This window comes from Felis catus, chromosome E1 (assembly GCF_018350175.1).
Source record: "Felis catus isolate Fca126 chromosome E1, F.catus_Fca126_mat1.0, whole genome shotgun sequence".
NCBI classification, from domain to species: Eukaryota; Metazoa; Chordata; class Mammalia; order Carnivora; family Felidae; genus Felis; species Felis catus.
In genome coordinates, this window is record NC_058381.1 from 46,747,214 (window position 1) to 46,763,680 (window position 16,467).

The following is a 16,467-nucleotide window of genomic DNA, read 5'->3' on the forward strand; positions in this document are numbered from 1 at the left end:
AGGGGCCTATGGTTCTGATATCGTATAGCAATCATTTTGAACCGACTGATCAGGCTGAAAGTCAAAGCTGACCACCGACACTGCCCACGTCTGCCCACAGAGGAGATTTCTGGTAGACTTTCAGGTATCGGTGTTCAGATGGCAAAACCTTTTTTTAGCGTCCACTTGAGCTGGGGGAGTGTTTGCGAGAGAAATGGGGTGGGCTGTCGATGTCACAGCTGACTCTTAATTCTGCCTCCCATGGGCTTCTGGTGCGTTCCTTCTGTGACACGGAGGGACTCACCAAAGCGCACCCCTCCCTCCTCTCAGGCTAAGCTCCCCACCTGTTTCACTGAGGTTTCCCTCCACGCTTCTCACCCCGGCCCCGGCCTTCAACACTGTCAAATTATTTACTAGAAGCCCAGAAGCTGGCGATCGAGAGTGCCTTAAGAGAAAACCCAGTGTCCAGGAGAGATTGCTTCCTCATGGGTCACAAATACCCAGCCAACCTCGCACAGCCGCCAGGGAGCACTTACTGTAGTCCCCGTCGTCCTCCGGCAGTGAGGCCGCGTAGTCGAAGTAGGTGGCATTCCACCGGAGCTCGCGGGTTTTGGTGTCGTACATGGTGATTGTGTACTCTGGAGAACACACACCAGCCTGTTACCTGGAGGGGCCACGGCTCCTGCTGAGGTGCTGCCCGTATCTAAACTACAGCAGACAAGGGGCGCCTGGGTGGCTCAGTCGGTTAAGTACTCGACTCCTGGTTGCAGCTCAGGTCTTGATCTCACGGTTTCGTGAGATCGAGCTCCATGTAGGGCTCCGTGCTGGGTGTAGAGCCTGGTTGGGATTCCCTCTCCCAGCCTCTCTCTCAAAATACATAAATACACTTTAAGATAAATAAATTACTACAGACACATCCTCTCTAAATTGTGTGTAAAATGTCCAGGCCATCCACGTAGAAAGAGAAAGGCCACGTAGATGAGAACTGAAGTCCCAGACACGAGTGAACCCGGCCGATGGCATGTGGGGCGGAAATAAGCCAGTCACACTGCACCCTTGAACTCATGACTCACCGAATCAATATCATGGTGTTGTTGGTGTTTTGTTTTCTTTTTTTAATTGCACATCACTTTTTTTTTTTATCATGGTTTGTTTTTTTTTTAAACCACCTGTTATGGGGTACTTTGTTATATAGCAATAGATAGCTGATCTTAGAGAAGGGTACCTAGAAGTGGGGTAGGGCCATAACAAAAAAACGAAGCATGTAGCATTGACCGGGACAAGGTGGCAGCTGGAGGCTGGCAGGTCACCGTGGAGACTGGAAGAGCAGTAAGGAAATGCTACCGGAAGCTGCAAAGGGATGGCCCAGGTTACACAGTGGTCACACTATTAGGAAGACCAGTGCTTGCAGTCACTTGGAAAAGTGCAAGAAAGCACCTTGGGAACTTTGTGGATCTGGTGGAGGTAACCCGACCCCCGGGCACCCCAAGTAGTTTCTTGAATATAATGCAGGACAGAGAAGCTGAAGAAGAAACCATTCAGTTTTCAAGTGAATACAGAGGAAATACAGAGGGTTCAGAACCGATGCCCCAGCTGAGCTGGAAAAGATTTTCACTGCAAAAAAAGGCCTCAGGGTCAAGATCAAATCGGGGCAAAAATGTGCATACCTGGCGGAGAGGGACCCGCTACTGAACATCTTTAAAAATAGCACTGCTTCTTCTGGGAACTGCTTGGGAAATGTTTGAGTGAGGGAAACACAGCCAAGGCAGGCAGGGGACAAAAGGGGAAGTCAGTGGAGGCTTTGCAGGCTGCGGTGGTTTGGGCTAATCCCTCAGGCAATGGGGAGCCATTGTGGGGTCTTCTAAAGGGGAACAATGTGGTAAAATCTGCATTTGGAGAAAACAGATCTGGAGACCTTCTAGAGAATGAAGCCCGGGCAAAGGCTACTTCGGGTTCTTTTTTGGAAAGAGGCAGCTTGTAGGTAATAAAAGGTTCCTTCTTACCTGTTCGCCCGAGATACAGCAGAGAGGTTGATGGGCAGAGACTGTCTGCAAAGGCCGATGACAAAGTCTGCTGCTTCTCCCCGGTCAGAAGATCAATAACATACCAAATGTCCTGCTTTTTACCTGAAAGGTCACGAGGACACGCTGTGGTTTACGCTCATCCAATACGAGAAAAAATGTATCTCTGCCAAACGAGCAGGCCAAAACGTTCTCTGTGCCGAGAGGCCTGAAGTTCTTGTGATGTTGAAGACACTTCCATGATGCTCCAAGGGTGACAAGGTAAGTGGTAATGTGGAGATCATAAAACTTCTGGAGCCTCTGGGTCTTATAATAACTTAATAACCTAATGATGGTTTAAAAATTTCTTCAAACCTACTAACCTAATAACTCCTAGATTTTATTGCTTTGATTAGTGGCCTTAAATATAAAAAAGCCTTGGGGCGGGGGGGGGGGGGGCGCTGGGTGGCTCAATCGGTTAAGCATCTTAGTCTTGATTTTTGGCTCAGGTTCGTGAGATCCGGCTGCGTGCTGACAGCACGGAGCGTGCTTGGGATTTTCTCTCTCTCCCTCTCTCTCTGCTCTTCCCCCGCTCACTCTCCCTCTCAAAATAAATAAACTTAAAAAATATATATGAAAAGCCTGGCCTATAAAGGACAATCTTTTTCCCATAGACTAGGATCTATATATAGAAAGGGACCCAAGGGTTCATCTCTCTGGTAACCATTATTCATAGATCTCCGCATCCCTACTAACAAGCCCGCATGTTAAGAGGATCTACCTTCACTGTTTATATCTCTAATTAGCTGATACCTCTGACCGGGCAGTAGTCGGTTGCAACCTGGTGCTAATGAGGCCGAACTTTTCTCAGCCCCTGACGCCAGCCAGCAAGTTATTTGCCAGCCACACACTACACCCTACTCCTCAGTCAGCTGATTAAAAGGTATGAACAGGCAGACAGCACAGCCAAACAACACTCCTGGGGAATCTCAAAGCGTATGCATCTACGATCTATGGAACATACACCAGAACATCATCCCGGTGATAGTGAGTCCGTAGCATGGGCCTCTCATCTGAAAGTCAACACATTCACCGTAATGTGTGCATTTCCGTTTTGTAAGGCATGGCCTTACGTGGTCACTTGTATCTTCCTAACTTATTGGCCAAGGTTCCTCTTTCAAGGGAAACGTGGAAGCAGAGTACAGGGATGTCAGGAAGATCACAGGTCATCAGAATTTGCTAAAGCTACACTTAGTTCTAACAGATGTGATGTATAGGCCTAGTCTACATATGTGAAACTTGTCGATGATAACTTTCTGTTCTCAACAACAAAATCTTAGTATGAAAAAGATCTGCACATAGAGTGAAAACATCACCCAACAGCTGTGACCATGAGCCCTTTCCATCTGGCATGGCACCCTTACTTCAAGAACCATTACAGTCTGCATAACTCAGTTACCTCTTTAATGATGGATGGGGCAATTGCCACAATTTTACACATGTTTAATGAACCACTTAAGAGGGTACCACACGAAGATGATGGAAACACACTATCCTAAATGCATCATAAGGGATGAGCTGCTGGCAAAAGCTAGAAGACTAGACAGAAACCAGGGACACAGATGGTCAGATGGGCCCAGAGCGAGGCCCAGGGGAGAAAGCAAGCCTCTGTTGATCACTTCCTCTGAATTTCAAGGCTTGGGACTTCCTCTTTCTGAAGGTGTGCGAGAAAGCAACAGCTCCAGCGTCCCTGGCAAAAACTTAAAAATCCAGCCTGCACTTAATGCCCAGAAACACACATAAAGCTCCCGAGGCATGAATAGGCAGTAAGAACTTTCAGTTCCTCAGAAGGAAAGCTGCTGTATAAATACAGGATATTATTACTACTATGATTTCAAGATAAACACAGCTCTCCTTTGTATTACAAATGCATTTTTATTGACATTTTGGCAGCAACATGGTAAAAGAAAAGAGGCGATCTGATGCTTTGAAAGAGGTGACCCCCACAGGTATGAAGGCAGCTTATCTAGCCAAGCTGTTAAGTGCTGTTTTATCCAATATTCTGATAGCAGGAAATACTAAGAAAGTCCTATAATTAATAGGCAGAACCTGGCTTCCCTTTCTTGGCTCAGAGTCTTGTGTTCACTTTAAATTTCATCCAATTGCTTCTGGGTATGTTGCAATCTTTAAATCACAGGGGTAAGTCAACACAGCAGCTAAAAAGCTTGTTAAATGAGTAACCATATTAATGTGTCAAGTCTGCTCCCAGGTGGGGGGAACCTTTCCTTAATTGGTCAGCTGATCCTGGCGTGAACAAGCACAACCAAGGCAAGAAAGACCTTTCCCAGAAGGGTTGGTGGGGAGTGACCGCACACCTCTCTCTCAGACACACCATTGTCCCAGAACCTGGGACTCGTTTCCAAAGAGATCAAAGTTTCGGTGTTGAAAACAGGAACTCTTACCCATGTAGAGAATTCCATCTGAACTTCGGCATGGGGATGCCTGTACGAGCTCTGGGATGGTAAAGGGAAGTTTCTTTAAAAAAAAAAAAAAAAAAGGAAAGGAAAAAATAAGTTAACCAAGTCTTGTGCAATTATTATAATTTTACTGTAGTCTTTCTGTTACCCAATTCTGCAAAAAAGAGAGAAGCAGTGTTGATGGTAGATGGGAGTTTTCCTGACTGGAAACCCAAGAACAAGGGGGGGCCTAGATGCCCTAGTGTTCCATATCCACTGTGGACAAGACTCCAGCCGCCGGGTCCCCTCCAGGAGCCCCTCAGAGTGTCTTGTCCAGAGCACTTCTGGGGAAGACACAAACCTTTGCTGAAAACACTTACACAAATATGGAGAGTGACAGAATCTTTGAAATTTGGGGCGGTCGGTGGGGGGAGGCGGGAGGGGTGGACAGAAAGAATTCTCTTGTCTCGGAAAACGGACCCAGAACCAGCGAGGCTGAGTGGAATGACATGTTTTCAGAGTGTGTGCGAGCCAAGAGATTCATTCTGAAGAGAAGCGACCCCAGCACCCGGCTGAAGCTTGAAGGGAAAGGAGAAGTCAGCATTATGTGGGTGACCCAGGAGCTTGAGGTGGAAAAAGAAGTTCTGATGTTTGCTTCAGAAAATAATTCTCTACTGAAAAACACAGAAAATTAAGCCTTTTTCAGTATTAGAAAGAAATTATGGTAGGCGCCAGGAAAAGAAACTCAAAGGAATCCACAGGTTTCAACTGCATTTCATCAGAAAACGGATTCTTCTGAGTCCACACAGCTGACATCTGAGGGGTTCTTCTGGTTAACATTCGTTTCAGTATACTTTATTTTTGGAACATTCTGTGTTCTTGAAACTATTCTATACATATACCTGCTTCTGCCACACTGTCATCTTTTTCTCCAAAAAAGAAAAAGATTTCTCTCTAGCTTTAACAAACAGAACTTTAAATAATCAATCGTTTGGATTTTCCCATTATCCCAACACTTAAATGAAGCCTTAGAAAAGGACAAATGCCAAAGAGAGGCTGTCGTGAGTGACTGGATTTTTGTCAGGTGTTTTGGAGAATCAGAAAGTCATCGCAAGGCTTCCAGTCTGGAATCCTGTAGCGTCTGTTAAACAGCTCTGCAGGACTCCCTGGCCCAAGGGGGAAACACACTGCGCCCGGAACACAGGAAGGCGTGAAGGGTGGTGGTCAAAGCATCCTTTGGAGGTTAGAGCTCAAGGCCAGTTCCAACACTTGAAGCTTTGGCCTTGGGCACATTCCTTCACTTCTGTGGGTGAGGTTTCCACACGTCTTATATGGGATAACACCTGTATCCCAGAGGGTTGCTGAAATAGGAGACAACTTCTACAGACAGTCCCACACAGGGTCTAGTAAAAAGTGCTTCGGAAACAGGCTCCGGAATGTGGAGAGAGATGCTCGAGGTGAGACACGCACACACCTCTCCACAAGGCTTGCCCTCCTCCCATCTGTTCCAGTCACAGGCGTTCATAAAACAATGTCAGAATATGCCAATCAGAGTTCACAGCCACTTATAGTCTAGACCGCTGCTTCTTGGCCTTAGCTGCACATCAGAGTCACTTGGAGGCTTTTGAAAAAATATTTCCTATCGAAGCAGAACATACAAACAGTACACTGAGTGCACAGCTCAGCTAAGTTTTGCAAAGTGAACCAGCCCATGTAACCAGCATCCACATGAAGCAGCAAAACATTTCCAGCGCTCTGAAAGCCCTCGCCTTCTCTTCCAATCATCCCCTCCCAGGGCCATCATTATCCTGACTTCAAAACAGCATAGGCTGGTTTTTCCTGTCTCTGAGCTTTACATAAATGAATCATTCAGTGTGTAGCCTTTCTGGTTTATCATCTTTTGTCCAACATCCTGTTGGTGAGGTTTATCCATGCTCCTGGGTAGTGTCACAGGCCGTTGGTCCTCACTGGTGGAGACCATTGAAGGTGTATCACTATCCCATAATTTATTTATCCTGTCCACTATTGATGCTGTTTGGACAGTTTTCACTTTTTGGTTATTCTGCATCATGCTGCAGGACATCTGGTACCTGCCTTTGGGGAACATAGACACAGACACTTCTGTGGGTACACGCTGACCCAGGAAGGATTAACTGGGTCATAAGGCTTTACAAATTTTGCCAGTTTCCAAACCGGATATACCAAGTTGCACTTTCACCAGCAGTGTCCAAGAGTTCTATGAATCTTTTGTTGGAGTCATATGTGTACTTCAAGTACATTGTGGCCTGCTTCTCTTAATGGTGTCTCTTAACAAAGAAAAATTCTTAATTGTAATATAGTCCAATATATCTATTTTTTTTTTTCCTTTCTCATTAGTGGGGGGGGGGGGGCGGTTCTGTTTTGTTTTGTTTATCTCATCCAAGAAATTTTTTCCTACTCTAAGGTCGTGCAGATGTTCCATTACTTTCTTTTTTTTTTTTTTCTTAAAGTTTTGTTTTTACGTTTCACACTTAGACATGCAATCTCTCCGGAACGGAGTTCTGTGTGTCTGGTATGAGGCAAGAGCTCAGCTTCTTTTTCCACGTGGATATCCCAGGTGACTCACCACTTACTGAAAGACCACCCTTCCCCACTGCACTGCAGCCACACCTCTGTCAGGAATCAGGTGCCCGTCTGTGTGGGCCTGTTTCTAAATTCTCTTATCTAGGGAGCTTTTAAAAATTCCTGATGACCTAGATCAATTAAATGGAAGCTTTTGGGATTGGGACCCAGACTCAGTCTTTTTTTGTTTGGTTTAGAGGTCTCCAGGTTATTACAATGTGTACCTAAGGTTGAGAACCACTGGTCTAGATTCTCAGATAAAGTTGGGAATGGAACATCACCTGCCCCCCTACCTCGTAAAGGGATGTCTGCTAGGGTGGAGGTGGGCAGGGCTGCAAACTACCCTCCACCCCCAATTTGAAATCACTAGTCGGAGCAAGCCCTGCTGTTAAAGGGAGTATCGTACCCCTCTAGTGTGTTGGCTGGGCCTTGAGAACCTGCTGGTCTAGATCAATGCTGCTGAATTCTGGCCGCCAGTTAAAAGCTCATTTAGGAAGCTGTAAAAAAGATATTGATGCCCAGGTCTCACTGCAGACCTCCTGAATTAGAATCTCCGGGAATTTTTTTTAAGCTCTCAGGTGATCTCGGTGTGCGACAGTTGAGGACCACTGGTCTGGAACCTCTGAAGAACACAAAGAAGCTAAATGCACTCACCGTCAGGCCTTCATTATTCTTGCCCCCAAGTGTATACAGGCTGCCATCATTGGGATCTGGGAGGAAGGCAGGCCTAGAGATTAAGCAATGAGTATCAATAATAAATTACAGCCCAGGGCACAAAACAAAATATCAAAGCCATGCAAAGCCATGATTGGGAGGAGGGGGAGGATGTGTGCGTATAAGACAATTCCACCCACAGCTCTTTCACTTTTAGCAAATAAAATATCCCTATGGTGACAGGCTATGTTTGAGCAGAAAAAAGCAACCTGCAGAAAAAAAAAAAAAAAAAAAAGCAAAAAACCAACCACAGAAGAGTAAACTGTCGTTTGGTCAAAGCATCCTGGATGATGATAAATAAGTGAAAAGGACCCAGTAAGTCTGCTTTCCAGTTTCCAAGTCAATTGTGTACAGAACTTTAATAATTAATATTTAATAGCATGGAACAGTACATAAACAGGTAGGACAAATCTACCTTCAGTGTTCAACAAACATTTATTTTTAAACTGGAGGCAATAAAAGCAGACTCTGAAAGCCTGACATCTGACAGGACCTGCCAAGGAGATGGATGGTGTCCAGTACATGGCTCCTCACGAAGCAGATACAACGAGGTCTTTGGTCACGTTAACCTTCTAAAGTCTGCGCTCTGACTAGTCACTCAGGAACCTGTTGCTGGATCTTTTCTGTACTTAGGATGTCCCATCATGTGAGCTCCTGCTGGGGCCATAACACACATGCTGTAGTAGCAGGTCACGGCCATGTTTCCCCTCCATGGTGCGGCACGGTGAAGAGGGAGAGATCTAAACCCTCTGGCAGGACTTTGGCAGCTTAAGCTCAAAACTCAACTTGACTTTCATCAGACTTTTTAGTATCCCTGCCTCTGCCACCGACCCCAGCAGCTGACCACCCTTTCCTGATCGTAGAACCTGTAAGACTTCCTGTCTCCAGCACTCTCATTATACTTTACATTTATGCACATAATGTACTCCCAACAGCTAGCTTCCTAAATATTAATTGACTAGTTTAGAAAATGAATTAAAGGGAAGTGCTTAAGCAAATCAGAAGACTTACTCTTCCACATGCGTTGGAACCTGCAGAACCGGATCTGTGCAAAAGAACAACAAAGGCGTCGTCAGACAGACTCTAAAATACCGGGATTCCGAGAGAGCCCCCAGGACTCACTCACGAGTGACACCAATAACTTAAATTTACCTACATGAGATAATGTACGTGAAGGCACTTTAGAAAACACACACCCAAAGACACAGACGTAGGCTCTTATGATGGTCTCCGAGGCTGGATAGAGAACAGAGTAGAAGAAAACTGCTGTCAAGAAACATGCACACAGGGGCAGCTGGGTGGCTCAGGTGGTTAAGCACTGGACTCTTGATTTCAGCTTAGGTCATGATCTTGCACAGTCTTGAGACCGAGCCCCACGTCGGAGTGGAGCCTGTTAGGGATTTCCTCCTCTCTCTCCCTCTCCCTCTGCCCCTCCTCTGCTCCTGCTAGCTCTCTAAACAAACAAACAAACATTAAAAAAAAAAAGGGGGGGGGGTGGTGCCTGAGTGGCTCAGTTGGTTAAGTCCAATTTCAGCTCAGGTCCTGATCTCATGGTTTGTGATTTCGAGCTCCATGTCTGGCTCTGTGCTGACAGCTCAGAGCCTGGAGCCTGCTTTGGACTCTGGATCTTCCTTTCTCTCTGCCCCTCCCCCATTCACACTCTGTCTTCCTCTCTCTCAAAAATAAACATTAAAAAAAAATTTTTTTTAAAGAAATGTGCACATAACTTGGGGGATGGACAGTGAAGGAAGAACCAGTCACAACCCACAGTGGACAATGGGTCGCACTGTCACTATCTGACATATCAAGGACTTTTAAAACCTAAATGATCACCCTGTCAGATACCTGGCGTGGTACTAGGTACTCCCATTAGGAAAATCAAAACGATGACTTAAGAATAAACTTTCCTGTTGATGAGAATTTTGTTGAATGGTAAATGAATACACCCCTTTGGGGCAGCAACAGGGCAATCTTAGAGCCCCCAAGGGCTTGTTTCCCTTGATTCCCTTTGATCCATTTCTATAAAATCTAGTTTGAAAGCAACACAAAATAGGAGGCACCTGGTGGCTCAGTCAGTTGAGCATCCGGCTCTTGATTTCTGCTCAGTTAAGGACTGGCCACTTGGCAGAAAATCAAAGCTTCTAGAAGGCCTTATAAAATTTTTTTAAAAATGTACAAATCTTTATATTATAATGTTCAAGAGAAAAGATAACATTATACATAGAGTATTAATGCAACTGGGGAGAAAATCTTCAATGCACAGAAAAAAACAGAAAGGCAGAAAATGCTAATTGTGAGTTATTTTTGTTGGAAGTATACATGACCCCCTCTTTTTTTTTTTATTTTCCAAAACTTGTATAACAACAGGCAGTACTTTTTACACTGGAAAAAAAAGGGTTTTCCCAAAGTCAATTTTCTATCTGCAGTAGTCAAAAACAGCATTCTCTCTCTCTCTCTCTCTCTCTCTCTCTCTCTCCTGATTCTCCCTGGCACGAATCAAGAGGACGCTCCTGGTTCCTTGGGGTCAATGGCGGCATGAGAACCCAGTGACACGACCAGGGCTAAAGTCCACAGGCATGAGGCAGCTCAGTCGTGAGGGGGGTCCCAGCAACCAAAGCCCCACAGGCTACACAGACCCACCGTCCGCCACTTCAAAGCTGGGGGTAAGGAGGGCTAATATTGGGACAGGATTTTTGGACACAGGGTTCCTGGCTCCACCGGCTGTGCATGTGGTGACAGACGGCTGCCTGACTCCCCCCGTCACCTGGGACTCTCAGATGAAGAAAACGCTTTCAAGCCTTATCGTCTGTTGACTTTGCTTTACAAGCCCAGCTCTGACATGAAAGCATACGGTGTTCACAGTGACAGAAGCCACACAGACCGCACAGAACATGTGGTCTGTGGGCAGCAAACAAACAATTCATTAAACCAAAAACATTTTAGGAAACAGGAGGAACTTTCAGTTAGTGAGCCTGCGTTTATCGTTCCCATTAATCGCTTCTCGGTACAAACAGACTGATGCAAGAGACAGGAAATACGGACACGCGGCGTTCACCCCACCGAACAAAGTCAAGGTGCAATTACAACCCGCTACTTCTACACAGCCCTGACGCCACACAAGCCAGGAAAAGCAGGAATGCCACATTCCAAAGAAAACACGGCAGTCGGGAGGCATCTTTGTTGTCCATTTCAGCTGCTTCAAGGCGTCACAGACACACACACAGAGGAAGAGGAGACACTGCCAGATTCTAGCACTTTCACCAGAAATGAGACACGGAGACTGACAGGATTTCGAGTCCCGTTCGCAGGCTTATCTTTGCCGTACGGGCACCAGCTCACTCTCAGGGTCTTGCCTTCAGCTGTGGATTTTCCTGGTTTTCGAGAGGTCGTCCACGGGTCACCTGACACTGAGGCCTCAAGTCCCCAAACGTGTCCTGCACCAGACAGGTTCAGTGTCCAGTGAAGGCACGGGCCCTCGGCGGGAGCTGACCAGTGGGACAGCTGCACGGCTGTTGAGGATCTGAGCCTTCTCTAGGCTTAAGAGAGGAAGGTCGGCTTAGCATTCCCACCCACTCGGTAAAATAAGGTCCCTGGAAGGAACACGCGTGGAGTTGTGGGCCAGGTAACAGCACCACCATTAATTACACCAGCTCTGACAGGCGAGCAAGCGCCGCTTGGCTTCTGAGGGACGGCAGTGACCTAGGCCCTAGGGTTTTTGTTGGTTTGTTTCTTGAAGAATCGCTTGAATCTGAGATTTGCTTTAAAATACTACCGAAAAAAAAAAAAAAACCCACATGGGGAGTGGGGAGAGCAGATAAAACAAAAACTGGCCGCCTGCTGGTAACTGTTAAAGACGAATGTGGCACTGGTGGGGAGTCACTTGGCGATTCCTTCTACCTACGCTTGAAATTTCCCGTAACGTGAAAGGTTAAAGATAAAAATATTTGGAAAGCCAGCAAAATAAAAGCAAGCGGCGTCATCTGAAAATGTGCAACGAAAGCCCAACGTGAAAAGGTGGCTGTTTTTGTTTAATAACGAGAATGTGTATCAGGCAAGATTCTTCTTTAAAAAAAAAAAAAAGTAAACAAACAATTCAGCCATGTGAACAGAAACCTGGCCTAACTATAAGGCTATAAACAAACACTGCTCCAGAATAAACCGCTCTATCTATACGGAGACTGATAAGGATAAAAGCCATCTCATAAAGCTGTTTTACTTTCGGAAGGAAAAAAAAGCAGGGGGTGGGGGTGGGGGTGGGAGACGAGGTTACTTCACAAGCATGGAAACAGGTGTTACTCAAGGTAAAGGCAAGGATCTCAGAGGAGCAACTGACTTGGGCAGAAAGTAACCTCCTCACTGCTCCCCAGGGAACGAACACTGGACGGGACCCGATTTCCTAGTGGCTCCAGCTCGAGCCCAAAACGGCCCAGTCTTCACACCCAGAGAAACGTGGATGAGGTTATGTGACAACTCATTGCTACTGCTGTGCTAATTGAATCCTCCTTTTTAACCCGGGACAGAAATGGCTCAAAACAGATGTTTACACCCTTCCTTTTGCCCAAGTTCCTAAGGACATTTTTATTTCCAAAAGATGTGAATTTTCGTCGTTCCACGAATACCTCTTTCACCTTCGTTCTCCATTCCGTCCTGTCTGGGACCTCATGCCCTCTCCCTCGGGACTGGGCCACACGTGGACTCGACTCTGCTCCCCTCCTGAGCTACGGGCCTTCGTGGCTCCATCCAGCAGCACCACCAGCCCCACCCACCCTTTCTGCCGCTTCTCGACCATTTGGGCAATGCCACGTGCCCACTGCCCCGGACCACGCAGTCGGAGGCAGCCCCTCCACTGCCACTTCCCACTCTGTGGCTCGCCCCGCCCCTCAGGTATCCCGCCCTTCAGCCTCTGTGGCCCTGCACAGCCTGATTTCTGCCCCCCCACCCTTGGCGCCCTCTTTCTCTACTCCCAACAGGGAGGAACATTTCCGGGTGCTTCCCTGAGTTCTCTCAGAGGACACATCCATCTCTGTAACTTCAGCCTACATGGCGAGAGTCCAGGGCCCCCATTTCCTGAGCTCTTCTTTCTGGATCAACTGGACACTTCCACTATTTCCTCCAGAACTCAGCTACCACCTGCCCAAAGCCATGCCCTCCATCTTTCACCTCAGATCGACTTCTACTCTTGATTACCCTATTTTGTTAACGGCCCACTATTCTCTTGGAAGGCAGACAGGCTCCAATGACTCTGTTGACGCTCATTTCTCCCCAATACATCTCATCGGTTGCCAAACTTGAGGGTCTATTTCTATAATAATCATCACTTTGTTTCCTACACCCAATATCCCTCCAACATCATCAAAGCCCCTTCCCTTTCAAGGACTCTAGTCTATGTGGCCTTTGGATTCAGCTGAGTCTATGCTTAAATCCTAGCTCTGCCAGTTACAGCCGAGTGACCTCAGCAAAATTATCTAATCTCTCTGGGCCTGAATTTCTTCATCAATAAAGGAAAAACCCCAGAGAGATAATAATACCAACCTCATGAGGCATCTCCAGGTGGATTAAATAGGATTAAATGTTTGTCAAGACTTTAAGTCTGTGCCTTGACACAGAGAACAGTGATCCTTTTAAGGACAGAAGTCAGAGTACTCTCTACTCAAAACCTTTGGTGTTCCCCATCTCACTCGAAAAGTCAATGGCCACACGGTGGCCTGCAAATCCTACACAATTCCACTCTCCCACCCTCTAACGTTCTCCCACTATTTCCTCCTTGCTTATTCCAGCCGAGCTGGCCTCCTTGTATTCCTCAAATACCGTCTAGCCTGTCCCTGCCTCAGGGCCTTTGCATTTGCTGCCCCCTCTGCCCACGTCTTTGATTAAATATCACCATCTCAGAGAGGTCTTCCATGACCACCTCTTGCCGCCCCCCCCCCCAAAGATTCCCTACCCCTCTTCCCTACTTGATTTTTCTCTACAACACTTACCACCTCTGAAGTACAGTACGTTACTTACTTTGTCTGACTCTGGGGAGCCTGGGTGCCTCAGTTGGTTAAGTGTCCAACTCTTGATTTCCGCTCAGGTCATGATCTCACGAGCTCCGTGTTGGGTTCTGCGCTGACGGTGCAGAGGCTGCCTGGGATTCTCTCTCTCCCTCTCCCCACCTCTCACCTGCTTATGCTCACTTTCTCTCTCAAAGTAAATAAATAAACTTAAAAAATAAGTAAATGCCTGACTCTAGCTACTATTAACTACATAAGGGCTGGGATTTATCTTTTGTTGTCTGCCATATTCTCAACACCTAAAACAGTGCCTGGCACAGAGGGGTGCTCAATATATTGACTGAATGAAGCAATCACTACATGTTAGTTTCTTTCCTACTTCGATTCGTGCCCAGCCTGGACATCCATTACCAATTACTTTTTTTTTTTTTTTAACGTTTATTTATTTTTGAGAGAGAGACAGACAGAGTGCGAGCAGGGGAGGGGCAGACAGAGAGAGAGGAAGACACAGGATCTGAAGACGACTCCAGGCTCTGAGCTGTCAGCACAGAGCCCGATGTGGGGCTCAAACTCACGGACTGCGAAATCTTGACCTGAGCTGAAGTCAGAAGCTTAACCCCAGGTGCCCCCATCCTTAATTACTTTTAATAATCCAACAAATATGCTCTACCATCCCTCACCCCAAAATCTACTGTGCAATCCCCTTTCCTCCACTCAGGCTCTGAGTTGTGCTGAAGAAAACACTACAGTCACTCTGGAAAAACCATTCTACATCTATGGCCCACTGGGCCCCATACTGTAGGAGATACACTTATCTATTTCCTGGTTGGCCTCTTTAAACTTGCACTCCTTGCCTCAAGGCCTCCTTCCCTCCACACCCGATTCTGCCTTCTGTGGCACAGGAGGAATAAGAGGGGACAGAGGGAGCTTTCCCAAAATTCCTACCTCTCTCCTCAAGTTTGCCCAATCCCACCCTTCACTTCTCTATACAGAGACAATGCGTCCACCTCCATATTCATAGATACTGCCCAGCCCCCAGGTGGTACCATGTCTCCAAGGACCCACAGGTCCTCCTCTGCCTGGCTAACTCCTTCCCCTCAGCCCACAAACACACTAAACCTCTGGGCTCCCCTTCTCTTTGGCACACGCTCTCCTTTCTCTCCTAAGGCAGCCACTTTAAGCGTACGATTCAACGAGTCTTGAGAAACATACACATCCACGTAACCACCCTTACACCCTAGAACATTCCCATCACTCCAAAGCATCTTCTCACGCACCAACTCTCACCCCCACATAACCACTGACAGGTTCGTTGTGTTTGTTCTAAAATTGCACAAGCGCAGTTCATACGTTAGGTTCTCTTGGGTGTCTGGCTTCCTTCTCTGCATCATGTTTTTGAGGTTCATCTACATCGTCGCATGTATCATGGTCTGTCCTTTTATATTGCTAAACAGTGTTCCACTGTGTGGCTATGCTATAATTTGTTTATCTGCTGAGGGACACTGGGTTATTTCCAGTCTGGGGCTGGAAAATGAGACTAAAGCAGCTATGAACATTCATGGTACAAGTTTTCGCTGGGACCTACGTTTTCATTTCTGTTGGGAAAATACCTGGAACGTGGAGCCATATTGTTTACATGGGACTCGACAAGGAGCTGCCACACGGCGCTTCAAAGGGGTCGTGCTATTTTAGGTGCCCACCAGCACAGGATGAGTTTCCCTATGGTTTTTTAAATGTCGGTTCCTGGGTCCTTCCCCCAGGAAGCTGATTCTGTGGGTAAGGCCAGGGAATTCGAGTTCTTAACTAGAAAACCATTATCCTGGATCTTATTTCACCTTCTCGCCTTCTGTGTCTTTCTCACCTCACGGCTCTCTGGCCCCTACCCTCGGAGTAAGACCAGAACTGCCACTGTCCAGTTCCAGTAACCAAATCTAACACTTGCAAATCCTTATTATTAGGTTTCCACATGGCATCTGACGACATCTTCCCGTGGAATCCATGACTCAGCCCCACTTCGCGCTGCTTACAGTGTATCTCAACCCTGAGGTCACACCCCCCCGAACCTGATCCTCCTTTACATTCCAGATTGGCTGGCCAGCCCCACTCCTGCCCTGTCACACAATCCGGAAACACAGAGCCATCCTCGACTCTCCCCTTAATTCTTTTTTTTTTTTCTTTTTTTTTTTCAACGTTTATTTATTTTTGGGACAGAGAGAGACAGAGCATGAACGGGGGAGGGGCAGAGAGAGAGGGAGACACAGAATCGGAAACAGGCTCCACGCTCTGAGCCATCAGCCCAGAGCCTGACGCGGGGCTCGAACTCCCGGACCGCGAGATCGTGACCTGGCTGAAGTCGGACGCTTAACCGACTGCGCCACCCAGGCGCCCCTACTCTCCCCTTAATTGTAACCTGCTCCCATTCAATTAGATGCTGAGTCATGTAAGATTCGACCCAGCACACATTTCTCAAAACTTACGTCCTCCTTTACCACTGCCAAAACTAGGCAGCCATCATCTCACTGGGTCTACCTAGCAGTCTCCTAACCAGCTTCCTGTCTCAGATCTTGGCATCTTGGGCTTTTGGACATGCATTCTACCTACTGTCTGCAAGGGCCTGACGCAGGCAAATCTATTCACGTCTTTCCTCCACATAAAACCCTACAATGGTTCCTTCCTCCCTCTGCCTACGGAATACCTTCCATCTCTGTGGCTCAAGTCAGAGGT

General features: G+C 46.9%; 1 protein-coding gene across 3 annotated transcripts in view; it reads right to left on the bottom strand.

Annotated features, from left to right (window-relative positions):
* ERN1 (endoplasmic reticulum to nucleus signaling 1) overlaps positions 1 to 16,467 on the bottom strand; it is an 83,548-nt gene that overhangs the window by 28,710 nt on the left and 38,371 nt on the right. For all 3 annotated transcript variants that reach the window (XM_019818108.3, XM_023244605.2, XM_003997087.6), the window contains exons 3-7: positions 8,762 to 8,795; positions 7,691 to 7,763; positions 4,442 to 4,514; positions 1,983 to 2,105; positions 516 to 617 (exon numbers count right to left, since the gene is read on the bottom strand). In XM_019818108.3, the coding sequence (XP_019673667.2) occupies positions 516 to 617; positions 1,983 to 2,105; positions 4,442 to 4,514; positions 7,691 to 7,763; positions 8,762 to 8,795 (405 nt within the window). The remainder of the gene's footprint in view (positions 1 to 515; positions 618 to 1,982; positions 2,106 to 4,441; positions 4,515 to 7,690; positions 7,764 to 8,761; positions 8,796 to 16,467) is intronic.